Below are 27,357 nucleotides of genomic sequence, written 5' to 3' on the forward strand. Positions count from 1 at the left end.
GCGGTGGCCGTTGGCGGTGGCCGTTGGCGGTGGCCGTTGGCAGGGGGATGCGCCGGGGCGGCCGGGGAGCCGGCGGCGGGGGCGGCCGCCTGGCTGGCACCGCCTGGAGCGCCGCAGTGAGTAGGCGGCCGCGGGGCGGAGCGGGGCCGGGTTTGGAGGGAGGAGGGGAGAGGGCCCCGGTCTAACCCCGAAACGGGGCTGAGCAGCCGGTGAGAAAGGGGAGGGTGGTCAGAGGGACCTCGGCTCTGTCCGGCCTTCTACCCTTACTCTTAGATGAACCGAGTCGGGGTGATTTTTCTTTGCATCTGCTCGAAGGTGGCCTGTGGTCCTAGCGATGGGTGTAAGAGCAGCAGCTGCGTTTAGCTTAAAGGTGTGGTGTGTGGGGGACACTAATCCTGCCCTCTTTGGCTGCAGTGACAAGGCCTTGATGTTCTGAAGTGCTCGATATTGATGAGACAAAGCTAATTTCTATTCATGAGAACCAAGGTGAAACTTCCCGGCCAAGAAATCTCAAGTTTCACATCTTGAACAAGTGAGAGGACAGTTGTGTTCCCTTTTCCCAGGGTAGCACATGCAAAGGGAGGTAACTGCACTTAACAGATAACAAAAAGTCACTGGGTGAAACTGGAATTGTCATGGAAATGAGCCAAAATGGACATAGATTCAAATTTATAGTGATCTCAAGTGGACCTGGGGATTTTGAAAATAGGTGGTGTGTCCAAGCACCCTTGGGAGTAGGAGAGTTGGAAAATCCCTAAGTGTTGCTCACTGAAACCAGCATTGCTATTATTTTGTTGTTGTTGTTTCGGGGTATTACTGGAGAAAGTATTCTAGTTTGTATTTTAATAGACGGATAGATTATTTTTCTTCAACATTCTACTCTAAAACATGCTCCTTGGTAATGCATTATAAATGTGCAGCAGAGAGGCAGATGATTTGCTGTTATTAATTACAACATTTGAAACTGTAATCCTGACATTTCTAAATCAGTTAGGATTATTACTATTGCTTATAAAAACAACACCAGTAATGCTGTAAATGTGAACATTTTCTTAAAATATTTAGTAGTTGCTCAGATTCTCTAAGTTTACACAAACTGTTAGATTATTTTGAGTTGCTGCATTTTGCCCTCTATTTGTCCCCTGCTTTAATCCTTCCTTAATCCTGTGTGAAGGGATTATTGGCAATATGTCACTAAGAGTATAAAACAAGCTGCTGCAATAGGATTTCTCTTTTGAGTTTGGTAGCCAAGACTATGATGGCATATTTACATGCTAGAGTTGCACATATCTTGGGATATACTATCATATTGGGATATACTATCATATAAGATGTAGGATGGCAAAGGCCGCTTCAGAGGGCTGCGTTACCAAGAAAAGCTAGATTGCATCCTTGTTCTCTCAGTGTTGGTACAAAAGAGAAAGCTGAATGCCAATTTTTGAACAGAGAACTGGTATGTATGGTGAATGCAGCTCTTGGGCTTTTGTTCATATTCTAAATCACTATATTCTGTAATTTCAACAGAGCAAAAGAGCCTCTGATCCTGATATCATAGCAGCCTAATAAAAACGGGTGTTTAGCAGTTTCGTTTATTCAAATATCAGTGGATGATGGTGGTCAGAGTCTGCCAGCATCCAGTTCTGTACTTTTTGGTCAGCAAAGCTCTGTCAACTTTCAGTGTTTCTTATGGGCTACCACCTGCTGTATCATTGCTATAAAATTGTCTGGTCATTTCCAGAACAGTATTGATTTTTCAGATATTTCTGGTGTGAAGCAGAAATTTGGCTTGTTGAAGAAGTGCAGATACTCAAATCCTGTTACGTTTAATTTTACTGTGCATTACATGAAAATTTGGTTTTCTATTCATAAAACGTGCATGTATATTATTACTCATGCTATAGGTGCTGTATTTTAAAATGTATTCTAAAATACCTTCAGTTAGTGGGATTTTTTACTGTCACTTGCAGTTGGTAAGCAACAAGATAGGACTACTTAGCATGTATCTTAGCTTGAAAAGAACATCTTTTTAATACAATTACAAGAAGTCTTGTTGGAGAAATGGCATCATTCAAGATTGTAAAGACCAGTGTGCATACTGGCACTTTTGCGAGTAAGATATAAAGCTGAATTCTGAGAAAGCTGATGACAGGAAATGTCAATATCAGAAATTCCAAAATAAGATTTGGCTTGTTTTAGTTGCATATGATTTCTATTTCTTGTTGAATCTTCTTTGTAAGATGTTACAGAATACACTATTAAAAAGTGATCTTATTTTGAGGTGGCTTTTTCATGGACAGATGAAAAGTTCTGTATGTCTTTCATTGCCAAAATAGTTTTTGTCCAGTGCAAAGAATATAAACTGAGATTGTCCACTGAGTAATTTGTGGCAGGATTCTTGACAGGTAAAAGATTCCTCATAGATAACAGGAGCAACAATGAGTGAAGAGGTGCTACTTCTCCAAAGCGACAACATTTCCACAGAACCACAGAACCACAGAATGCTTAGGGTTGGAAGGGACCTCTAGAGATCATCTAGTCCAACCCCCCTGCACACGCAGGGTCACCTAGAGCACGTGGCACAGGGTGGCATCTAGGCAGGTTGTGAAGATCTCCAGAGAAGGAGACTCCACAGCCTCTCTGGGCAGCCTGATTTCAAGCAAAAACAGCCTGGAAATGTCAGTGTATTACCTAGGCAGATGTTTTGGATTTTTTTTTTTTTTTACATAGCAGATTAGCCTACTCAGTGATCTTGTGTTCACAGTAGAAAAGGGACAACTTCATTGTTGAGTTTTACCAGGTCTATGCAAGTGAACTGAGATTTGTTACCATCTGAATTTGAGAGTCTCAGTCTGTTTGGACATCCTTACCAGCCTGTAGCTTACTCGGGCATGATGATAAGAACTACAGAACCATGTTTATAGCTGAGTTTTGCGTCTTTAGTAGTGTTAGGTGAGGGTGGATGTCATCTGATTTAAGCATTAGTCTAAATCTACAGACAGCAGAGGCAATGCTGGGATTAGGTTAGTGGTAGATGACTCATCTGTCTTTAAGTACTTGCATTATGATGAATAAATAATGCTGTCACTGATTATTAACTTTTCCTTGGCCTACATGGTTAAGTGAATGAATATTGTGAGCTTGATAATAGGCAATTATGCAATACTTTAAATTTTGCTGACAGATAATGCATAGTCAGAGTGAGGGTTTGAGTTTTGATTAGGATTCAAACTGAAGTTTAGATAAACAGAAGATGAAAGGTCAGCATTTTTTAACGTGCACTCTCTTCTAGTTGAAAATTCAGATAAAGGCTTCCAGATCAATGCACATGAGCTTTATCTCTATTGGCCTTTTAAAATTTAACAGTAAACTTTACTCATCAGACATGATTCTGCCTAATCCTAACTGTGCCTATGGATTGAGAACTTCAGAGTAAGATCTCCAAATAAGTTTATACATTGGAGAAGAACACAGGGATTTACCCTGGGGAAGAGGCACTCATTCTGCTGCTTCACTCACTAGCTTTTAAGGCTAACTAACCTGCTTGTGCTGCCGATTTGAAACATAAGCCCATTCCTAGATATCCTCAGTGTGTCCTCGGGCACTTCCCTTCTTCTGTCTGTGATACCAAACCTCAGCCCTGCATTTATTGCAAATTAGGAACTTGTTGCTGTCTGCAAACTCAGAATAAGGGGTTCTACGAAAGCCTCACCTCAGCCTTAAAGGCACCTCTCCAGCTCTAGGGAATTATGACAATAATTGTGACTCTTCAGTCCCTGCTTGCTCTAATTCTAGACCAGGCACGTTCCATGGTCTGAAGGATTTAAAGAAAATAGTTTCAATAGTTTTATTGAAGCATTCTAGTCAGAGAATACTTGGATATCTGGGAGGTATTATTGTTAGATACAAATAGTACAGTACAGTATGATATTTTTACCTAAAAATATTGTAAAATTACAGTTTTACCTATTTTTTTTTCTTTTTAAGGAACTATATGAGAATGACCGTGTCTTCTTCTTTCTTGAACATAATATCTGGATTTCAGAATAGCTATAATTTGGAGCAGACCAGTGAATATCCTGCTTAATTATGAGAAGACATTCATCAATGTAAAGCAGTGTGGAAGAAGAAAATTTCCTTAAGAAAATAAGAGTGCAGAATACTATAATAGAACAGAAAGCATTTAGTATTTCCGAAGCTTTTGACTATTCTGGGCTTACAAAATGAACCGTTACACGACAATGAAACAACTGGGCGATGGCACCTATGGCAGTGTGTTGATGGGAAAGAGCAATGAGTCAGGAGAACTGGTGGCTATCAAAAGGTATGTGTTACTCTGTAAACATATTTGGAAAAGTTTTGTGATATTATTGTCTACCATCTGTGTACAAGAACAAAGGACAGCTTGCTTCCCAATCAACTTCATGCGGCAAAAATGTATTTTTTTTCTATTAAGATACTTAACTAAGTGATCTTGTGTCAGGCTTCTAACTAGGGGGATCGATAGTGAGACACGTCAGCTTGCATAAATTATTGGTGCTTCTTGGCTTATCAAATTACACACTGCTTTAGTTCTGTTAGAACGTGCTTCCTTCTAAAATGTTGGAACAATGGCAAAAGCAAAATTGAACGTAGAGTTAATAGATTAGGCAGACTTTGTTTTCTCATAATATTTATATGAATTGTAAAAAGCAGATGACATCCTATTTCTATGCAAATAATCCTATGCAAAATGAGCTGCATTTTGTGGAGAGTTGCAATTTTTTTTTTCCAAGTTTTTCAATCTCGTGATTTCAGGGTTTGCAATGTTTTTGTGTGATTTTAAATTTGGAGTTTTGTGGAGGGCAATTTAGGTGGTATATTTATTTTAAAAGAAAATCTCAGTTTTAAATACAGTCACTCTAGGAAGCAGAATTTTTCAGAAACTCATTAAACAAATCCAAACTCTTCAACAAATCCAAAGGTCTGAGCAACACTTAATGTCTGTGTTTGTATCTGTGCAAGATTGGCAAATAAATGTACTATACTGGTACACATAGTGATTAATTTAGAGATTCTGTTTATGTGTATGTTTGAGTATTCCTTGGAAGAATGAATACATTTTTATTCTCTATTAAATACCTTAATGAAAAAAGGTTTGTAAAAATGACCGATCTAGTCAGACAACTAACTAAAGAGTTCAGCCCTTAAAGTATTCTTCAAATTTCAAAACGTAATTATTCTTGTTTTCATAAAATGTGCAACTAAGGCACAAATAAGTGATTTTTCTTGTTTCAGATATCCACATTTTACGCACTATGTCAGTGTTGTTTCTCTTGCAATCAAGGGCACAATTCAAATGATACAACAAGATCTTGTGTCCCTAATACGTGTCCAATAGAAATGTCTTTTAGTTGGATTTAGTTGGGCTTAGTTGGGCATGGGTCGTCTGGCTAATTATGTCTATAAAAATATATCTGCAGTGTTGGCTAGTGCTGCACTTGAAAAATAACATGTTTGGGTTTTATTTTATTCTAGCATCATTCTGTACTCTTTACTTAAAATACTTTGTTATGGACTTCTTTTTCAGAATGAAAAGAAAGTTCTATTCATGGGATGAATGTATGAATTTGAGAGAAGTCAAGGTAAAACCATGAACATATTGCATTTAAGAAAATATCTAATTAGGTTTGCATGAAGGGAAAAGACATCTACTGTATGTAAGCATAAGCTCAAACTTGAGCAGAAATCTTTGAAGCGGAGTGATAGGTTCCATGACCATCATGGGCTGCTGGCATTTCTAGAGTAGCTCATGAATTGTGGAATATCCCTCATCCTCACGCAGTCATCCTCAAGCAGTGGCCATTCATGTCCTGTAGCAAACCCCCCCATCATTGATAGAGGATAATAAAAATGATAACCGGTCTTCTGATGTGTTTTAACAGCCTATTCTTTCATTACTGGTAGCTTATTTGAGGTACATCCAGTTCTCATATCTTATATTTGGGGCATTTTTAGAAAGCACTGGGTGTTTTGACTAGCCAAGGACCAGGCCTGACACTTGAAAATCTGGACTTGAAGTCATCTTATGTTTCAGGTATCTTATATTCTGTATACACAAAACTGCCGTCAGATGAACTGGGTGTCCATAGTTTAGGTTTAAATTATTGGACAGAGTACGTAATCAGCATCCCCCAAAAGAAAGATATTCTCTGTTCATGAGAATTTTGTAACAAGAAAAATACATCTTAAAATACTGTTTTCATATTCTATTCTGTAAGCAAGGGCTGATACAGCTTCAGATTTTTTTTTTCATTGTAGACACCTATGCTTTTTTGTGTGTTACTCATCAACTCAGCTAGAAACTTTTATAGATTAAAATTTAGCTGTGGTAAGGGGCCAAACTCACTGTAAAATTTTCCGAAACCATTTTTTTGCTGCATTGCAGTCTCTGAAGAAACTGAATCATGCCAATGTAATAAAGCTGAAAGAAGTCATCCGAGAAAATGACCAGCTGTATTTTGTGTTTGAATACATGAAAGAAAATCTCTATCAATTAATGAAGGACAGGTATGCTTTTTTTTCATAGAACAGATAGTGTGCTATGGTGTTTTGTTTTATGTCTTTCATGCTTGCTTGAGGAACATGTGAGAATTTTTGTTTTAGGCTCTTATTGCAGCCCCTCTCTCTGTTGTGAGCAGGAGCTCCAGTTCCTGCATACAGAGGATAGTATTCTTCATTGCTCAATTTAAAATACTCCTGGGAATAATACTTTGTTCAGTTATTAGGCAATAGATTGCATGCTTTCACTGTATATTCAGCCACGAGAGAGATTCTAAATACCATTATTTTTGGCCTTCATTTTAATTTATGAAGGACTAGCTAAAATCTTGTTCATACCATTTTTGCCTGTGGATTTGGTGTAAGCGAAGTGGCCACCTGCATGTACGTACAGGCATTCTGGTGAGAAAGACCTGGGCTGCCTCAAGGACTGCCTGATCTTGCAGTCTTGGATGAACTGTAAATAGCAAGCTTTTCAAGGTGGACTTTGAAATAAGACCTGCCTTATTGTTAATAATTTTTCCCTTCCTAAATTCTTTTGCTGCTAACATTTGTCTTCAGCCTGTGCCTAATCCTCCCGTGGCAGCTGCTAGCAGTGCCAGCACAGTGCTGTGCTGCAGCTGAGAGTCATTGCTCTCAAACCGGGCTCCCCTGAGGATACAGCCTACACGGGTGTGCTAAACTGTGCAGTCCCTTGTTTGCTGTAGATTCATGTGTGCTAGCCAAGGTCAGGCTGCATCTACGTGTTGGGTCATGGACCTTTCTGCAGAGAAGTCTCTATGCAACACTGAAAAAGAGCAAGCTTAAGGTCTGGCAGCAAGGGAGTTGGGAGAGAAGAACTAGCTGGGCCTGTCTTGTTCTCTGTGCAAAGTCTGTTTTCATCTGTTTATGCGGTAGTGTGCAAAATGAAGAAACACAAATATTTGCCTTATAGAAGAAAACATAGCTTTTTATTTTTTTTAATTACATGAAGTTGTTAATTTGTTTCTTCACAGAAACAAGTTGTTCCCTGAGTCAGTCATCAGAAACATTATGTATCAGATATTACAAGGGCTAGCATTTATCCATAAACACGGTAGGTTTAAGAGGAGTTAACTGTGTTGTATTTTTCTAAATACAGAAGAAGGTAATGCACAGTAATAACAACCTATGAATTAAAAAAATCTGATCCAGTCTATTAATAATCTCCAATAAAAATTATTCCCATCTACTTCAAGTACAGTGCATTTTTAAACAGTACCTGAAATTATTATCTTGCTTTTTATATCATTAGATGTTCCCATCTAATTGTTCCCATCTAAACTAAACTGTTTTGAAAGCATTGCAGCTCAACATTTCAAAAAAAGTGTCTAGCACTTTTTCTCCCTTAGATGCCAGATGAATAAACAAACTAAAGAATGCCTGTGTGCTTGCTATACTGTGCATTTCTCTCTATTTTCTAGAATAGGATCTGTTTAAGGAGCATTGATACTTTACAGATGGCAGTTTCTTCTGTCTTAAGTTATTACAACTAATATGGTGCCGTAAGTCTACAAAAACATTAGAACAATTTGCTGACTAAGAAAATTCAGTCTCCTTATCAAATACAGTATGGATACAAACATTTTAAGATGTTAGTCTTTTTAGTAATTACAAGCACCAACAGCTCATTATAAAGAAGGGGTGCTGCGGTCTTGCAACAACAACAAAATTTCATAGCATTTATAAAACTTTTAATTCACATATTCAATAAGTCTGTAAACTGCATTCTGAAATACTAGTATTAAGCTCCTTTACTTTAAAAAAAAAACATTATTTTGCTCCCTCTTAACTCATTTGTTTTGTGCTTGTCTTTCTCTTCGCATTTTTATCTCTAAAAATTTCCATAAAGAAAAAAACATTCGCCAAGAATGAATAAGAAGCAACGATCGCACTGATTTCTGATCAGTTTTCATGTACTGTGCAAGGCCTGTTGATGGGTTCACATGAATGACTGGTTGCTTTCTAGTGTTATCCAATACCCATAAATTGATTGCTTATAGTTGTGAGTCTTTGCGTGCAGAAATCAAATGTTTTGTTGTAGTGAGTGAGCTTTAAATTGATTTATAACAAAGAGTATTTTTTAATTAAACAGCAGAATTGATTTCCTTAGTGATCTAACCTCTAAAGATGGTTTTAAAATTAAAAGCTCAGGTATATAGGTGCTAAATCAAACAGTAAGCATTAAAGAAACTTTGTTTCCACATTACTAGTGTGTTAGCACTCCAGAGTAGAATTTTGAACTCCTTTAAGTGCTCCTATGTGCAAATTGCTCTCATAATGATAAGCAAATTTGTTTAAATTCTTTAAGGAATTTTATAAACTAGATAATTGTGTCAGATACTTCAATTTCCATTATACAAAACTGCTGAAACAGTTGTAGGGTTTTTTTGAAGGTTTCATTCTGAAGTTAGTTACTTGATAACCGCTACAATAGCTAATTTATTTTCCTTAGCCTGTTAAGGACAGTTTCCATTTTTCTACTAAAATGTATTAATAATTATTGGAGAGGAGAATGTGTTTTGTTGTTTTGCAATTCTCTTATTTTGAATAAGAATGGATAAAATACAAAGCTGTAATCTTCCAAACCATCCCAAGGTAAGATTTGAATGGTGGTATTAAGAGCTAGCTGTTTAAGAAGTGATAACAATTATTTGTCATTCTTTTCTGTCTGGTCTTCTATAGGATTTTTTCATAGAGATATGAAGCCTGAAAACCTTCTGTGTATGGGTCCAGAACTTGTGAAAATAGCTGATTTTGGTTTGGCTAGAGAGCTAAGATCTCAGCCACCATATACAGATTATGTTTCTACCAGGTGGTAAGTGTACTATGGTGTTCTACATGATCTTTAGTAGTTACCTTTCACTGCTTCCCATTTTGATTTTACCTATAATTTCTTTCCATTCCCATAGGTACCGTGCTCCTGAAGTGTTACTCAGATCATCAGTTTATAGCTCTCCTATTGATATATGGGCTGTTGGCAGCATAATGGCAGAACTATACACACTAAGGCCTCTTTTCCCAGGGACAAGTGAAGTAGATGAAATCTTCAAAATTTGCCAAGTATTGGGGACTCCAAAGAAGGTATGACTTTTGAAACACTTCACATACTAATTAAAAAATATCAAGCAAAAAAGATAAATTCAACCTTATGCAATTGATCTTGCTTTCAGAACATAAATATAAATTATTCTTTTAGTAAGTTTTCTGCAAACTTAAGATATTCTCTTCCTCCAGTATAGTATGTACCACAACCACAGGTCAAGCGCAGTACAGGCCAACCAGCTGCCTCTGCAAATGAGGTTGTAGACCCCTCTGTAGAGAAGTCTGTATTGAGGTTTTCTCAACTATATTTCTTTTTTGAAACTTCTAATGAGGCGTGTAATACCTCATGCCATACCAAATGTCTTTTGTTGTATCTTAGCGTCTGATCTATGTTGTGCTATTATGTGTAACCTTGTTCTCCGCTGTACTGAAAGCCAGATAAAATTCTGGCTAAGACATATCTTAGGGAAAAGCCCCCAAACTTCCTAGGATTTCATTTGCTACAGCTGATTTGTTTTCCTTACATGAAGGAATTCTGGCACCCAGAATTTGGAGTATGTCTAAGTTACACTACTTAAGACAAGCCACACTTCACTTCCGTGAAAATGCACGGAAAGAGCATGTAACAATGCACAGGATTATATTTACCTTAGTTAAAATTTGTTTAAACAAATAGATGTATGAACAATCAAGAAAATAATTTATTTTACATTTAAAAATATCATACCTAGGGTAAGAGCTGGCAGATGTACAGTTGCATTTCATTTGTGGGAACAAATAGAAATTTGTGAAATAGTTGTCTGTCACTGAGACTCTTGGAAAAAGCAAAGGGAAGGGGGCACCAGTTTCATTGGTGTTGTACAAGTATAAAATAAAATATAATCCTTGTCCTGTAAAGGAGCTGTTAGTAGAGAAACATGAGGAACAGAAATCTTAAAACATAAATAGAATAAGGTTATCTGGGAACACATAGAGCCTAAAGTGGTGAGAGGACATCCAAGAGGAGATACAGAGAAACAGGTGCAAGTTTATGACAGAGCAGAGAGTGAAAGGTCAGGGGTTGAGAATTATACATTATATGTTGTGGAAGTGGGAATTGAATCTGATGGATTGAATGAAAGTTGTTTTGTGTAAAATTGTGCTTTCTGTGACAACTAGGAATCAAAAATATAGCATTATTTTAAGACTTGAATTTTCAAAGCCTACTGTTGAAGATTCTTTCCTTAAGCAGCTCTCAAGCCTAGGAAAAGGAGAAGAATGTTTTAATATATACATATATGTGTGTGTGTGTGTGTTATATATGTATATATGCTGTATACTTGTGAAAGAAAACGGTATTTTTGTTTCTGGGACATTTTCAGTTTATAGTAGAAATGATCTCTAGAAATGAAAGGAGATCAGAGGGAGAATTTCAAAATGTGTAGCAGAGGGGTATTGTGCATCAGCTGGAGTGGTTCTTCCTCTGTAGCCTTAGTGGCTGAGCAGAAGCAAATCAAGACTGTTGACACTCCATCATTCCCTGACTAGCAAGCTCATTGCTTGGTTAAAGAGGGATGGAAGGGTGTTATCAGCTGAATATTTCAGAGAAAATTGTAGTCTTTTCTAATGACCTCAGGGATGAGAGTCCCTGTAGGTGAGCCCTAGGATCCGGATGCAGTAATTAGTTCCTGTGTGCCTCTGTCGTTTGCTGGGCAGACTCGGGAATTTTATCTCCTTACGACAATGCAAAGACAATCTTCAGGGAGATCATTGCATAAGAAGGCTACCTGGGTTTTGTGACAGGGTTTACCACAACAAACACTGCATTTGTTACCAGTGAAGTATTTTTCAGCTTTCTGAAAAAGCACAAGCAATTATGTTGTAAGACCATTTCTGCAGATAAAGTTTCACAAAAAGCATATTTTTCAAACGTACATTTTTATTCAGTCCATTGTACTGTAATAAGTAATTATAGGAATCATGCCCAGAAGGGACCTTCATTACAGTCTTCCTATTAGTTGTCTAAGTCTCTAATACCATATCATATCAATGACTTTGAGTGTTGACTTTTTTTAATGATTCAGTGTGGCAAGCAACTATTTTAAGTAGTGCCTTATAAACATGTTACAGATACATTTTTGTCACACTGTTCAACAATTGGCAATGGTGGTGCACTGAGAGTATGATAATTTAATGAAAAAGCTAATGACAGTCTGAAAAGGAGAGCTTAGTGAAAGGCATTTTCCTCAATTCAAGGTTGATGTTGGTGAAATAATTCCAAATATATCTTTTGGGGAAATTGAAATACATTCTTCATTTTTTCAATTGCACTGCCTTCACTGTATCCCTATATTTCACCAGTTCAAGCATTAGCTATTGCTTCTCAGATCTAAAATGTCCTTTTGTTTTTACCTCTGGCAAACAAAATGTCACCAACTCCAATAACAGAGGAAGAGGCAGTGAAGGAGGTCAGGGTCTCCCCTGTTCATTTACATGAACAAAATCTTCTGTGTGATGGAATAGCAGGTCAACTGAAGTCTTCAGGCCTATTTAAAGTCTACTTGACGTCATCTTGAGACTTGCTTTGTAGTTACAGTTGGGCTCTGTGACTACCATAGATTGTATGAATGGAGCTAGTTTGTAAGATGAGTAAAGGCAATACGATGGGTTAAGACCAAATTTTACTCAGTCAGTCTAACTTACCCCTTTAATAGTAGCGTGGAGACTGATGCTGCCTTTATGGGTGTCATAGTAATTGCAGTGAACAACAGGAGTGACTGTTGTCCAGTAGGAAGGACCTACACAGACCAAGCATGACTGAAGTTCCAGAAAGCTACATAGTCTTAGTGGTTAGTTGTTTTTAACTAATTTTTCTTTCCTTCTAAACAGAGTGACTGGCCAGAAGGATACCACCTTGCTTCTGCCATGAATTTCCGCTTCCCACAATGTGTCCCTATAAACCTGAAAACTCTCATCCCAAATGCAAGCAGTGAAGCAATACAGCTCATGAATGATATGCTGAACTGGAACCCAAAGAAAAGACCTACAGCAAGTCAGGTCTGAGCCTCTGAGTGATTCAGTATAAGACAGCACTGACTTACATTGTTAAAATATTTTAGATAAGGAAATAAATTAATTGTCACAAAACTGCAGGTCAGAAAAAAAAGTCCCTCTTCTTGAAGGCCTGTGTGGGAATGAGATCAGATAGTGAGGAGAAAATATTCTAAACCTTAAGTTATTTCTGTTCTGAAACTCTCTTTGTACGGGACAGATTAAAATGTGAAAATCTTATCAGTTTCCTGAGTTGTTACTGTATGTCGCTTCTTCATAATTCATTTTTCTCCCCTCTCTGTGGGGGGTATTGACAATTAAACTTTTTTTTTTTTTTGCTAATGCTGCAGATGAAAAGCAGTATGCAAGAGCAGTAGATCTCTGCTTTCATAAGAGGTTATGTTGCATACTGCATAAATAGCCCAAGTGGGTTGCCCAAGTGAGTTGTCAGGGAAGCAGTTGCAGGAGTTGTGTAATTCATGGCCAAAAGGGAGAGTTTAATGCACACTCATGGAAATGTGTACAAAGGCTGCAACTCTCAAGGCAAGAAATCTCTTTGAAAACTCTCACAAAGAGTAGGATTCTACCTGGCAAGAGTAGCATGGAGTATTTTTATGATACAGGAAGATTTGGTGCATTTGTGCAGTACATCCATACTAGCATCTTCCAGCAGATATGAAAAGGTCAGAGGAACAAAATGAAATACTCATTGGGAAGAAAATGAACACTACAGTTTCCTAATAAACAAGATGAAGTCACAGTAAAGAGTGAATATGATACAAAGCACGTTAAACAAAAGGAAAAAAAAAAGTGGAAAGTTGGTAATTAGAAAATTCAGGAGCAATTTTAATTGTTAACAAATTATAATTGCAAAAGCCATACATTAATATTGAATGGCAAACATTGCAACTCTGTTTTTTTTTTTTTTTTTTTTTTTTTAAATGGGCTGTTTCATTGACTAACAAGGAAGAATCAGAAATCACCAGAATATAGTTAGGATTGGAAGTGTGCAATAAAGCACTAAGAATTTAATATTTTGGTGGAAATTATATATTTGGGTGGAACTATGTTACTGTATGAAAGTAGGAATCCTCTTTAGTAAATTATTTGTTTTTTTGTAAATATTTAAAGATTAGCTATTTCCATAATATATAAACATTAGTTCTTAAGAACGCGTCCCTAAAATTGGGCCCTACAAAACCTAGAAGTAAAGGAGGAAGAAAGGCTATGACTGCTGTGACTTGTACAAGTGGATTCATCTTTGTGTGATTATATGAGAAAACCTTTAAATATAGAACTGATAGCTTTCTGTATCTACTGTTTACATATGTTCTCGTTGTGTATACATCTTATATCTGTGCTCTAGAGCTTCCTTGAATACTTCAAAAACATGCTTAGATCCTTGTTGTGGTTACAGAAATTACTGATGTGAAATATAATTCCATCTCTCTTCCAGGCTTTGAAGTACCCTTACTTTCAAGTTGGCCAGGTCCTAGGACCTCCTTCACAATACTTGGAGAAGCAGACTCCTCTTAAAGCGGTTCAGCCAACAGAGCCAAAGCCCACTCTACCCAAACTGGAGGCTGTAGCCAAGCCAGAACCTCTGTCCTCGCCTGAGGTACCTGACAAAACACAGGCACAGCCCCTGTCAAAGGTTGACCACTCACCTCTCCAGCAAATCCAGTTGCCTCAGAATACAGTGAACCAGCAAATAGCAAAACACCAGCAGTCTCAGGCACAGCCGTTTTTTCCAGCCCTCATTAAAAACTCACCACCAGTAAGTTGCTTTTTGGTAATGGCTAATTTAGGTAGTTCTCTTACAAGCTACTACTATGAACAGTCAGTACATCCCCTGAAAATTGTCCCACTCCTTATGAGGGGAATTACGAATATATAATTAGGGAGTAGTTAAAGACATAACAAACAATTTTATAGCACATCAGAAGAACATATTGTTTGTAACAACAATGTATGCTTTTTATAATAGCCTTTACTGACATATGCAGTAACATTGTTATAACAGCTATCACTTATTAACCTTAACAAAACAATTCACAAAATGTTGTTAGTTTACATTAAATAAATAGAAAGCTAGAAATTCCTTTGCCTTATGCAAGAAGATTCCTGAGAAAGCTTAGAGGATTTTTTATGATTTCATTCATTCATTCCTACCTGCAAAGTGAGGTGCACCTGTAAATCGCATGGAACTTATCCCTTCCTTTAAATTCCTAAACTTGTCTCAATTTAAAAGAAGAGTTTTAGCAAGATGCATATTAAACCTTGGGTTGAAATTTTAAGAGTACCTAAATTGTTTCAAAATAAAGGTGCCCTTCATTTGACTTTCCACTTATGCTTACTGAATTACAATGTAGAGTATGCTAAACATAACATATATTCAAAAAATATGGAAAGAAAAATACAGTCAGGTGAAAGAACATCTTTACAATCTAATTGTTCATTTGGCAGGGAATGTTAAGGAAAGCCCTAACTGACTTCTGAAAGATACAGCTATTTTGGGGCCATGGCAACTGCTGCTCCAAGCCATGAGCATGATTGCCCTAAAGAGTCTGTTCTCCACAAACTGTCACGAGTGTGGCAGTCTCTTGCAGTGAAGAGCCCAGGGTCTGCAGGATACCAGCAGTAGAGCCTCGGGACTGAACTGGGCCAGCAAGTAGAACATTAGCTTCACTACATCTGGTAGAGCTGGGCAACTTTAGTTTGAGAAGTTGAGGTACAATCCAAATACCTCTCAATGTTGTTATTTGTTTTCTGAGAGTCAAACCAAATTAGGCACAAAATACAAGCGGAAAAAATCTCAATATTCTTGATGCATATTCAGGAAATGAGTTAGGTGTAAAGAAGTACAAAGTGTGAGAGTTGAATTGAAGCTTTTTTTTCCCTTATTTAAAATAGAAACAAGCAGCTAGTGGTCCTCAGAATGGTGCAGCAGGTCTTAAAAGCTGCAGGAGACGATGGGGTCAGACTTTGGTAAAGGCTGTGGACAGCTGGGATGACTTGGATGACGCTGAATTTGGAATGTCATATTCAAAGAAGCCTAGCATTGCACTATTGAAAGAAAAGAAAAACAAAGAATGCCTTTTTGGGTAAGTCTTGTAGTTATAAATTCACGGTTTTTGTGGTTCACAGTGTCCAATGGATTTATGCATTGATACAAATTGGCTAAAATTTAAGTTGCTGAAGCTCTGTAAGGATGTAAAGAGCTATACGAGCAAATCAGATTTGGTCATGGTCATCGCAAAACAACACTAAGACTCAAGCTGAATCAAATCTATTTTCAGGCACTTAAAGTGTCTTGTTTTGTTCTGTTCAAACCGAAATTAAGTTAGCTTCAATTTTTATGTCACCCAAATTACAGAAAGTTTTGCAATACTTCTCTACATTTGCCTTTATTTGGTAGACTGTTTCTTAAAATACCTGTTTTTTTTCCCAAGAGAATCTCACTTATTTTGAACTTGTTCATAGGATAAGGAAATGAGGAAGGGTGCCATATACTGCTCCTCATGTACCACTTGGATTACACAGTTTTATCTGCCTTAGTTTTTCTTTTCATTGGTTTTGAAAAGTCTTCTAAATGTAAGCATTCCTCCTGTAAGAGATTCATGAAAGGACAAGTGCTCAGAATGCCTCTCCCCCTTCTTTTTTGAGCAGTGATCTCATCTTGGCTTTTTTAATTCTTTTGCCTAATCTAATTTTCTCACTGAGCTCTTCTAACAATAAGACTTCTTACTATGGTGGTGTGGCTTGCTATTTTACATATATACTTGCATTATTACTTTTTAAAAGTCTTTAGTTGCTTTTTATCAAAATTTTGATTTAAAGTCAAATTCTTCATTAATATACAGAGTTCCACTTTCATTCCTTTCAGTAACTACCTCAGTGAGATACGGCCCTGCTTTTTCATTGACGTTTCATTAATTAAAATATATCTCAAGTTTCCTCTATTTCCTATTAACTGAGTAAGCATATAGGGTTCTGAAATGGGGTGAGGGGGAAATCTTTATACAAACTTTCAAAACTATTGTACGTTTTCACATGTAAAACAATTGATTATTTCTATACTTTCTAAAGTAGCAATGCAAACATTATTATTGGCTGTTATTTTGTGTTGTGTTTTACATTTTAATTTATTATAAGCAACAGTTTCTGTATCAATTTAGATGTTCAAAGAGCACCATGAATAGCCATTAAATAGTGTTGGATACAATCCTTTTTTTTAAGTCCCAGTCAAACTCATGATGTAGGAGGTCTGACTGTTATTCTCAGTGGGAATAAATTCGATTGCTAAAGGCAGGATGAGGGAAGAGCACTGTACTCTTCAGTCCCATGCCAGCTTCCATTATTCACAGCTGAAATTTTTGGTTACGTTGTCTGAACATTTTGATTTTTCAGTGGGCCAGATCCGAAGGTTTCAGGCTGTATCCAGTCAGGAGGTGAAAATAAGGTTCCAATGAGAAATGATTCTGGAATATCAAATACATCAGCAAAACAGTACTACCTGAGACAATCAAGATACCTGCCTGGTAAGGGGGAACACAAGCCCTAAACAATCTACACACAGTACAATTAAACTTTACGTTTCACACTGGATAATTTCACTTTTCATAACCTGGCTAATCTTCAAGTGTTGGGTTAAGTGTTTTGCAAGACCGTGTCTTGCCACAGCTGGTGTGGAAGCTCCTGGCTACGTAGAGATAAAAGAGAGCTCAGCGCTGCTTGTACAGCATAGTAGTTCTCAGGCACCCATATGATCACTAGCATATAAAACACTCTCAGCCACATGAATCTAAGATCCCTTGGAGGCCTCAGACTATATTCTGATGGAACATTAGAAGGCTATCTGAGTACTGAAGAAAATACCCGCAGTGCAGGGTTCTCAGTTTTGTAATGCCTGCAGGCTTGGGGGTTTGGGACTTAAAGTTCTGAAAAGGAAAGTTGCTCTGGTGGGAAGTGTTTAAAAACATTATCCACCCAGACTGGAAGGAATTCATAAACATGCTTCTCTTCACAAGAGAGTCATTTTCCAGGAATATATCGGTAACATAGTCTAAATCTGAGTGATTTTGAGAGTTGAATAACATGAATTGATGCTAGAAAAAAGAATGGGAAGAGGGAGAAAGAAATGGAGCATATCCTCACTTGGTTTTTTGAATGCTTTCATAAAATGATTTTCTTGATGTCCTTCTTACCATCTTTTCTTTATGTCGTGGTTTGTGCAGCTACAGTAAGTGCATTGTGACTTTTGCTATAGAGCACATATGAGAACACATATGGCTCACAAGGAGTTCCTGACTGCCAGAAAAGTGTTTTATTACACATTTCCCAGAATTTGTCACTAATTCCGCAGGAATTCATTAAGCCAGCCATAACTTTTGAATAAAGTTCTGGAATGTCAAATAGGACACCCAGAGGCTCAAGAGTCTTAAGTCTGCAAAAAACTGTTTCTCTATCTAAAAATAACACAAATGGGTAGCTAATCGCAATTTCTTATCTTAAAAAAAAAAGAAAAAAGAAAAAATATTCTAATGCTTCACTCTTTTAAGTAGTTTTTTCAATGAGAAAGGCTTAGTTATAATTAATATCAGCATTTAAGCCAATAATACCTTCAAGGAGCATATTTGTTATTTAGCAGTGTTAGTCTGTTCCCACTAGATCTGGGAGCTGCTTTCATGCCATGTAATCCCATTAGCTCTTTTAATGTTCCCAACATGATGAAGTGACAAGAACCTCCTTGTCCTTTTCTAAACTTAACCTTTGAAGCAAATTGATTTTCAGCACTGAGAAGCTCAGTTTTTGATAGGTGTTCTTAATCTGTGTTACCTATCTGAAAGTCTAAATGTCAATAATGAGGTTATGGTTTTATATAAAACAAGTGACTGTACTAAATAGACTTTAAAAGATGTTGTCTTGAAAGTCTGAAAAAAAGTTTTAAATAAATGTTGCTGTTATTATAGTTCTATTGTGAAATCTAACCTAATGAATGGACATTGTTCTTAGACTTACATTAATGATGTTTACATTACAAAGAATTCAGTGTTGGTTTACTTTCTTCGAAATGTCGATTCATTGTTTGAATTGTTATGTTTGTGGACTGATTGTTACAGCATTTGACATAATTTTTTTTAAGGTGTAAACCCTAAGAGTGTCTCTTTAGTAGCAGCCGGTAAAGAAGGATCACACGGAAGCTGGAGCAATCAGTTGTTTTCTAAACCACTAGGGCATGTTGGAGGAGGACTGTCTTTCAACAAAAATAATACAGGTAAAAGGGTAATTAAAAACAGTCACTTTGTTTCACATCATACTGTATGCAGTTCATTTAGTTAAGACCTTCTGGTTTTACTTCTGTCAGGCTTATCTTCTGTGCCTCCTTCTTATTCTCTCTATTTTCATTACTTACTCTTAAAATAACATTTTCAAATGTAAGCCACTTATTCTGCTTTCAGAGCATAAAGGAAGTACAAACTAGCTCTTATTATAAAGTTCAGTCTTTTTTTGTTCATAATCCTCTTAAATCTGTTATTATATCCAATTAATCTAAGCAACCAGTTTGACCTCTTTACTGCTTAATCGGTGGGATGTGGGACACGGTAGAATATTAGTCCAACATACGAACATAAGATATGGAGTGAAGAGACATACTAAAATTATTGCCTATCATCCTAAATTTTTCTTCTAACAATCTACACACCCTGTCTCAAGGTTTCAGAATTGCCTTATTCTGAAATGCCTCAGAATTAATTTGCTCATAGAATACCCTGGAAACTGAATGAGGCATAAAGAGGTGAAGGACTCAGTTTCCAAAAGTACGCGCCAAGAGAACAGGCTTTCCAAACTGGAGTGCAAAGAAAATCATTGTACTGAATTCTGCTGGTCAAAGATCCTTGTTTTGTCCATCATGGCTCACTCGGGCTATCTGCTAAAAAGTCTAAAGAGGAGGGGGGAAAAAAAAAAAAGGCCAAAAAAGGCCAAAAAAAAGAGAGCCAATTTTGGTTGTTTGAAAAGTACTTACCATTATTTCCATCAGTAGCTTAAGTTGGATGTGCTGATCTTTCAAACGATGGGGAGGCAATAACCTTTAAGACAGATGCATGTGAAAGCAGGATAGCTGGGACACAAATCAGGGAAATGCAGCCCATGTAAGTTCTGTGTATTCAGTTTTCATATTAATTGGATTGAAAGTTGACACTGCTGTTTACAGTTTACTTAACTAAATTTGGATAGAGCCAGAGAGCCTCCATTTCTTTCCCTACCCACAACATTGTCCCAAGAGGAAATAAGTTAACAACAAATACTTCCAGATGCTTTCTCATGAAGAATTACAAGGTTATGATCAGTCAACTTGGCAGATATGCCTGAATGCTTAAACTTGTGTGATTTGTGTGTTTGTGTGACTACAGTGTGACTGCCTTGTTGGAAAAATACATTCTTGCTTTGTTTTTCCTCATTCTTTTGTATCACCTAGCCATATTCTTCACCCCATTTTTCTAAAGCACTGTCTTTCTATCTTTTTCTTCCTTTCACCTTCCTTCTATGCAGAAGAGAACTTAATTATACCAATTGAAAAACTATCATGCAAAGAAAGGTTGAATGAAAAATTAGAGGATCCAAAAGGTAATTCATAGCAATTACAGCTTGGTTCTTTGTACCTTTCATGTTTGTGTTTTACAGTTTCCTTTTAAAATTGCACTTACAATGCAGATGCTAAATTGTTACATTCTTCATTTTCAGATGTTCCACTGTTTTGTCAAAACTCCCTCCTTATTGTGATTGATCTAGACCAAGACTCTTTGGGCTGAAGGAATTAAGACAGAGGGGTTACTTAACAAAGAGTTAAGCTTTAGCAACTATCTTTCACTGGCACATAGAAGCAGGGAAACAGATAAGTCAATCTTAGTTTTCTCAGGGTTAAGCACCATGGAAAACTGTTTCCACTTTAATTTTTACTCCTTGGAGTTGTCATCTGGATGAACACAAGTAAAACAAGTATGTGTATTTTAAGGATTCCTTTATTTTTCTTTTTACTCTGACAAAACTAGAATGCACTTCTCTATCTGTGTGGAAACTGAAAAGATCAGTTGTTGATTTGGGGCTTTGAAAGGAAATGGGATCTTCACCATTAACTTCACTGAACATGGAATTAAATGGTTAGTGAAGAGCTGCTCTCACAGCAAAGGAAAGGGAGTCACTTCCCCCCACATGCAGACCAACTTGAGGACTATATTTTTCCTAAATTACACCATAGCAATCCTTTGAAATGTGAGAGAAGAAACTGAGCACATGTCCTTATTAAATTCATTCAAAGAATATCTGAATGTACCAGTAAGTAACTGAACCCCTGGCACTTGTTCTAACGGCAGAGAATATTTGATCGTATTTTATCGTATGTAATTGTGCTATAGCTGGGTAAGGGTGAAGGACCGACTTAAAGGACAAGCATGTGCACCTCTGCTGGAGGACGAGTGGTTCCCAGTAGCATTTGTGACATGCACTATTGACTGAATTGATTCTGCATCTCTCACACCAATGTCACAGTTCTGTGGTTGCGTTGATTGCAGTGCGTTCAGAGTAACGGTGGAAAATCCAGTTTCCTGGCGGCCTTGTTTGTTTGTAAACACTGTCCACTGCAAGCACCATGAAGCTGCTGGAGTGTTTCACCTCTCCCAGAGTTTCTGGCACCTCAGGCACGTGCTGCCTTGGAAATCTACCTCAGTGCAGCCCGTCATCATTTTTTCTTAACTTGCTGCTTACCTGCAATGACTCAATGACTCCGTCCTTCAGGAAGAGTCAGGTAGGCGCCGTGCAAGGCAGGCGCTCCTGCCTCAGCTAAGTTGGTGCTTGCCGACACCACGGCCATCAGCACCTGCCTGCTCACCTGCGGCCAGACCACCCACCAGCCTGATGGGGCTTCTAGTGAGAACCCCTCCTTTTGCACAGCCCCGTCAGAGGTAAGGAATGAATTACGGCAGTAGATTTAAAATTTTTATTTGGAGTAATTCTTCTGTTTTGTATTGATAGGCTTTTTGTTTTCCTCCCGTGTGTCCATCCAGCTAAAGATCACTCCTTTGGTTTCTTCCGGACTGATCCTCCTGCCTGCCCTCTTCCATTTCCTGCAGAAGGGCTTATAAAGGAGCCTGTCAGGTGTTTTTTCTGAGATCTCAGGACTACAAGGAATACTGCTGAGCTGTCAAAGGACACCCACAGAGCACTCCCAGTGAAATAATTAGGTATCAGAACTGGAGGGGAGAGAAAAATATGTAAGTGTGTACATGCATGGGCAGATGAATGAACCACTAAAACTATGTTGTTTTTGTCCTTCAGGCACACTTCTGAAAAGGAAGAAAAGCAAAAGATTAAGAAGTTACATTTCTTTGGAATACTTCATTAAAGCTGTATTTTTTATTGGGACTTTTGTGTCATTCTTTATTGCACTGGGAACTGGTCTCAGCTCAGATACAGGGAAGCCACGTACAGACTCAGCTGTTCTCAGGACTGACACAAGTGGCAGTTTGGGCAAAACTGAGCTCAGCTGAGTACGTTTTATTAATGTTTCTGAAAAGAGAGGCACTATGACCCCACACAGTTGCAATTGCCTGAGAAGTCATTTGAAATTTGTAGATAGCCAGTTTTACAGCTTATAGTTCTGAAATAATCATGAGGGGGAAATGGGATGTTTGGGTGAAGAGGAGCATTTGCGGTTTGTTCTGAAGCCACAGATTTGTGAAACGGAAGAACTTGTCAAATCAGATTATTATATGTTTTATCAGAGCTACCATTGAAACCATCCTGAGTGTTACTGTGATAAAAATACTCATTTGCTGTATGTCAAATTAAAAGAGATGTATATGGACTTCTTCACAAATTTACTATAACTCAATGTGGAACCACACCAGAGAAAACAGTTTTCCTCTGGACTTTGCACCAGCATACAGAGTCTCACACCGTCCCAGCAATTGGCTGACAGAGAGGACAAGAAATTTGCTCAGAGCACGGACAATTTAAATATTGTATAAGAACCCTCAGCCATTTGACAATAATTTCAGTACTAATTTTGTGTGTAAATGCAGTCTGTTTCTTGACTTGCAGATGTGGAGATTGTCAACTTGCCCAAGGTAGCACTGCTGTAAATAAAAATTTGGACCCAAACTAGGCACAATAAAATTCTACACACACCTCAAGAGAGAAGGTCTGCCTTTCATAGCACGTCTTTAATTGTGGAACTAGCAAAGTCAACCTCAAGTGGTGCACCACTTATCACAGGAGGAGTTTGGATCTATTTTTAGGTAGCTATAGACCCAACTGTGGCTTGCAAGACCACCACGAATTTTTGAATATTGAAGTGTTTGAATCAGCTTCTAGTAAAGAAAATACTTGTAAGTAAAACATAGGATTCTGCTTTCCCTATAAGTCAGCATAAACCTTTCTACAAGGTCCTAGTTTAATGAAAGTACATGTGAAATGTTTTTTTCCGCTTTGCTATTTTTATGCCTTCTAAATTGCAGCCTCAGATGTACTGGAACCTAGGACTTACAGGCTTTGTTAGGTGCTTTAAAGGGTTCAGCTAACATACAAAGCACAGAACAAATATATGCTTCTTCTCAACAGATAACAGCTAGAGTATTTTAAAAACAGTCATCCACAGTAGTCTTATGGCACTGTAAATATGTTTTGAAGTGACTATGAAAAGCAGGCGAAATTTTCTGAGTGCAGCTGAAAATATTAACTCTCTAACATCCAACAGGAAATCCTGGCTTTGTAGGTGCTGCTGCTTACAACCCACCAGGAGGATATATCCCCTCGTTTCATAAAAAAGAAGTTGGATCGGCTGGACAGCGGATACAGCTAGCGCCTTTTGGGGCACCTGCCTCAGGTAAGAAAACATTCCTTTACCTGGCAGGCACATCTGAAGCAGAGAAGCTCATTTCCCACACTTCCTGAGAGATTTATTAGTCTTTAATAAGGTTTTCTTCCAGCTTTGTAAGAAGTTATGTCTGAGACTTTCATATAATATACGTGAATTGGACGCAGATATCTAGAGACGATCCTGATACCCAGAGAAGCTATTGCTACGAGTGTTAGGTAAAACAGAAAATAAAGGTGCAATTCTTTTATTATTCCAGGAAGTTTGAACTAAATTGGTTTTGATTAGCCAAGGGCTAGACGGAGTTGTAAAACTAAGTAACTCCACAGTTTGGTAGTAAATGATCATATAGAGATTTGACACAAATACAAATGCGTGATTTATGTAGCTGGTAAGAATTGGTACTGTCATCATTTAGTAAATAGGCAACTAGATTAACCCAGGTTAGAAAACTGTGTTCCATTTTAGTGGATCTGTAGGAACTTTCTTGACAGTAGCAGTTGTGCAATGGAGCTATCCTGTTTTGTGAGGCCAGGTTAAATGTAAGTGAAGCTTCCGGCAGAAATCTGAATCCATCAGCAGTATAATCTCATCCAATACAGTGAAATGATGCTGATCCATGCTTACAACGGCCCCAGTGTTAAAAAAGACAAAGACCTTCCTCAGGTGATTTAGTAAATTCACAAATAATCTATAAGCAGTAAATTAAAATGAATTGCTCTCTTGTTTAACGGTCCCATCGGGTCTACATCTTCTATTGTGGCCATGGAAAATGGTTTTTCATTCTGTTTTTACCTCACTGTGTTGGCTCTGCAAGTCTGTGGATACTGAGCTGCCATAAAATTTCCAACCTTTAATTGTCACAAGAGACGGGGCTTTATGAAGTGAAAGTTTCAAAGTTGCTATATTCTCTTTTTTTTTTTTCCTATAATGTCAGTAACTAATTATGAATAGCTGAGCAGTGATGACATGGATGTGCATTACATTAAAGAAAAATCTTATTTCCTTTATGTTGAAAGTGATATGAAATCCATCTGAATATAACTGTTATCTCCCCTAAGATATGTATAGGCTGAGCACTTTCTTTATTGATTGGGTTCTGATTTAGAGAAGATTTACAAAAGTGCTCAGGTTACTGGAGAAACTGGTTTGTGAGTAAACCCTTCAAGAACATTTGTCTAATTATTTCAGAGGTCATAATAAGGCCCTAAATTGTGAATTAAGTGGCCTATGGCAGACCAGTCTGGCGTGGTCCTGCTGAAGAACATTGCTTATTTTGCTGACTTTCTCTTTTCAGTTATCTGCTTTTCAGTTATCTTAAGGAACTTCAAGTGACTTGTGAGGAGAGGGAAGGGAGGAAGGAGACAGAATACATAAAGAGATATGCATAACTGCATTAAAAAAATACTTATAACTTTATGCATATACTGGGCCTGGAATGGTCAGAAACCTGTCAGGGAGGAGTGGAGCTGCACTTTCTTGCTTTAATTATTCACTACAGAAATGGCAGCTCTCGTTTTGAGTTGTCACAGTGTCTGGATAAAGAAGTTCACAGGAGGACAGCATTGGCAACTATCTCTAGACTGCTGTGAACAGTGAGAATGAAATGAAATTACTTATGGTGTTCCAAAGGGAAATAAAATCATTGTTAATCTGTAATTAGAAGTGGAAAATGTGTAGTGAAAGTCAGGCAGACTGGCAGATGGAAGTCTATTAGGAGACTATTTCATGTCCCAGAGAAGAGTGAGTCCTATTGCTTAAACCCCTCATGCTGAGACTAAAACCAGCAGATTTGGATGGCTAGAGAGATGGAGATGAAGTAAATGGCAGATTTTATCTGCTATCTGTTCTTTTTGAATATTAACATTTTTTGGTGACCCTTTGATTTTGATTATCCAAACTGTAAATTTCCATTAATGTTATGCTTTTTATTTTCAGAAATAGGTTATGCTCTCCTTTGTTTTCACCCTCTTCATTTGTTCTACTAAGTATTTTAATGTCAAAATTTAAATAATGTAATGAAGTGTAAATTTTCTGAGAAAAATGCTGAGTGCTGAGAAAAGTGAGCTTCCTTGCTCAGAGAGGGCAGACAGGAATCATTTGCTGCTGAAATACGGGGGATGCCATCCTAAAATACTAGGGAATACTAGTTTCCAATGTGATGGAAACCTCAGCAGGTTCAGTTCCTTGAGATTCCCCCTTTTAAAATGTCTTGATCCTCAATTTTACCAAACGGATTCTGCTGTTGAAAAATACCAGAAAAGAGCAGGTGGCTGTCACAAGAAACAGAATAAATATGCAAGGTATTTTATCCACAACACTGATTTTTTTGAAGAAGTATCAGTATTCCATAACAACAGAATACTAAACTATGAAAGCAGGAAAGGAAGGGGCAAGACATGCTTTAGGAACGCTAAAAAATAAGATGTTGCAGAAGTCTGGGTAGTAGGGATCCCAAGGGATTGACTTCAAAGGCTTGGGAAAGTGGAAGAAGTGGTGAGGAACATGAAAAGCAGCAGCTGTCAACTACAGCAGTGCAGATACTTGAGTTATAGCAAGCTTGCGGAAGCAGTGAGTACTCCAATTACAAGAAGAGGGAAAAGCTGTGTAGAAAGGCCAGAAATGCAATAGTGCACAATTAATGCTTATGAGACCATCTGGAAACCAATATAATGAAATAAAATGAAATATAGTGAATATAGGGAAATAAATACTTTTTAGCTGTAATCAATTCTGGATTCTCGTTCCTTTCAGATTATTCTTGGAAAACCAAAGCTGCTCGTGCACAGTTACCAGGAACTACTTACAATTCAGCAACCAGAACCATGAATATCTTGACTCGCCCACCAACAATCCAGCCAGTACATGGAAGAACAGACTGGGTGGCCAAGTATGGAGGGCACAGATAGAGAGTGTCGTCCTGCAGAGATGTTACGTGAGCTGCGTTCGGTCCTCCTGCACCGGGCACCCCAAAGGCCTATTTGCTCTAGCTTTTCCTAAGCCGATGCAATAGTAGGTAATAATAAAAGAACTTGTGTCCTATTGCCCATGGAAGAAAAACATATTTCACATCTTATTTAAAATATTGGCTGTAAGGTAGGATATGATAAAGTATTGTATAACACATCTTGCCAAAACTACTATTTAATGAAAATATTTCACTATATTTTTTTATAGATTCACACAGTATAAGTGTACTCTTAACAACAGCTGTTTTGATTATTTCTCCCCCGCAAGTCCTCCACTGGCACCTGCTGCTTTCTTGCACGCAAGCAGCAAGCAGGGATGCAGGGCTGAGTGCAAAAGCCCAGGCTGGACTTGGAGCAGAACACGACTCTTGTCAAACCAGCATTCCAGAGCTCCCTGGCACTGACCCTGCTCAGTGTCTATAACGTGCAAATGGTTGTAGTGATTGTGAGAACCTACTCCTTCCAGTGGGACATAGTAATTCACAAACAAATGCTACACTTCAGTCTAGTAGTCATTTTAAGAGTGCATCTGAATGCCGTTATTGGGCTAGCATCAAACTAAACCTCAGGCTTCTTACAGAATTCCAATAAACCACGTGAGCAGAGAATTGGGGCTGTTCTTCAAAGGGGTCACTCTCAATCCTAAAGGCCAGCTGCAGTCCCCGAAAAAACACCCACTCTACTAGTGCAATACCGCAATATTTGTGTGCTCATTCAACACAATTCCTGGCTTCTGCACTAAGTCTTAAAAGTAAAACCCTGCAAAGGACCTTGCATTCTACAATAAATCATTTTAAGATGCTGATGTAGGATATTTCTGTTAATAGTTTTATTTAGAATAGATGCTTTATGTTTATTAGTTACACTGCCATTCTAAAGAAC

General features: G+C 37.8%; 1 protein-coding gene and 1 long non-coding RNA gene across 3 annotated transcripts; both read left to right on the top strand.

Moving 5' to 3' along the window:
* On the top strand, window positions 1-26,642 carry MAK (male germ cell associated kinase). 2 transcript variants are annotated; one of them, XM_088521731.1, is made up of 15 exons: window positions 1-116; window positions 3,985-4,321; window positions 5,567-5,621; window positions 6,425-6,546; window positions 7,533-7,612; window positions 9,241-9,373; window positions 9,468-9,639; window positions 12,469-12,636; window positions 14,087-14,407; window positions 15,544-15,734; window positions 17,041-17,171; window positions 18,776-18,907; window positions 20,185-20,259; window positions 23,405-23,515; window positions 26,261-26,642. In XM_088521731.1, exons 2-15 carry the CDS (start codon window positions 4,221-4,223, stop codon window positions 26,413-26,415), a joined length of 1,947 nt encoding a protein of 648 aa, XP_088377857.1. In that variant the 5' UTR covers window positions 1-116; window positions 3,985-4,220; the 3' UTR covers window positions 26,416-26,642. The 2 variants fall into 2 exon arrangements, with proteins under 2 accessions (XP_088377857.1, XP_088377858.1); XM_088521732.1 differs by lacking the exon at window positions 20,185-20,259.
* On the top strand, window positions 21,656-22,053 carry LOC148595255 (uncharacterized). Its single transcript, XR_015913201.1, has 2 exons — window positions 21,656-21,872; window positions 21,967-22,053. It is a non-coding gene; the product is annotated as an uncharacterized LOC148595255 (long non-coding RNA).
* Window positions 26,643-27,357: the final 715 nt, after the last annotated feature.

This window comes from Tinamus guttatus, unplaced genomic scaffold (assembly GCF_059628265.1).
Source record: "Tinamus guttatus ecotype Peru unplaced genomic scaffold, ASM5962826v1 Tinamus_guttatus_pri_ptg000131l, whole genome shotgun sequence".
In the NCBI taxonomy this organism is placed as follows: domain Eukaryota; kingdom Metazoa; phylum Chordata; class Aves; order Tinamiformes; family Tinamidae; genus Tinamus; species Tinamus guttatus.

Coding starts and splice junctions, on each gene's coding strand:
- MAK (XM_088521731.1), top strand. CDS start 4,221: ATGAACCGTTACACGACAATGAAACAACTGGGCGATGGCACCTATGGC. Junction 5,622..6,424: donor TGAATTTGAGAGAAGTCAAG/GTAAAACCATGA, acceptor GCTGCATTGCAG/TCTCTGAAGAAACTGAATCA. Junction 9,374..9,467: donor GATTATGTTTCTACCAGGTG/GTAAGTGTACTA, acceptor CCATTCCCATAG/GTACCGTGCTCCTGAAGTGT.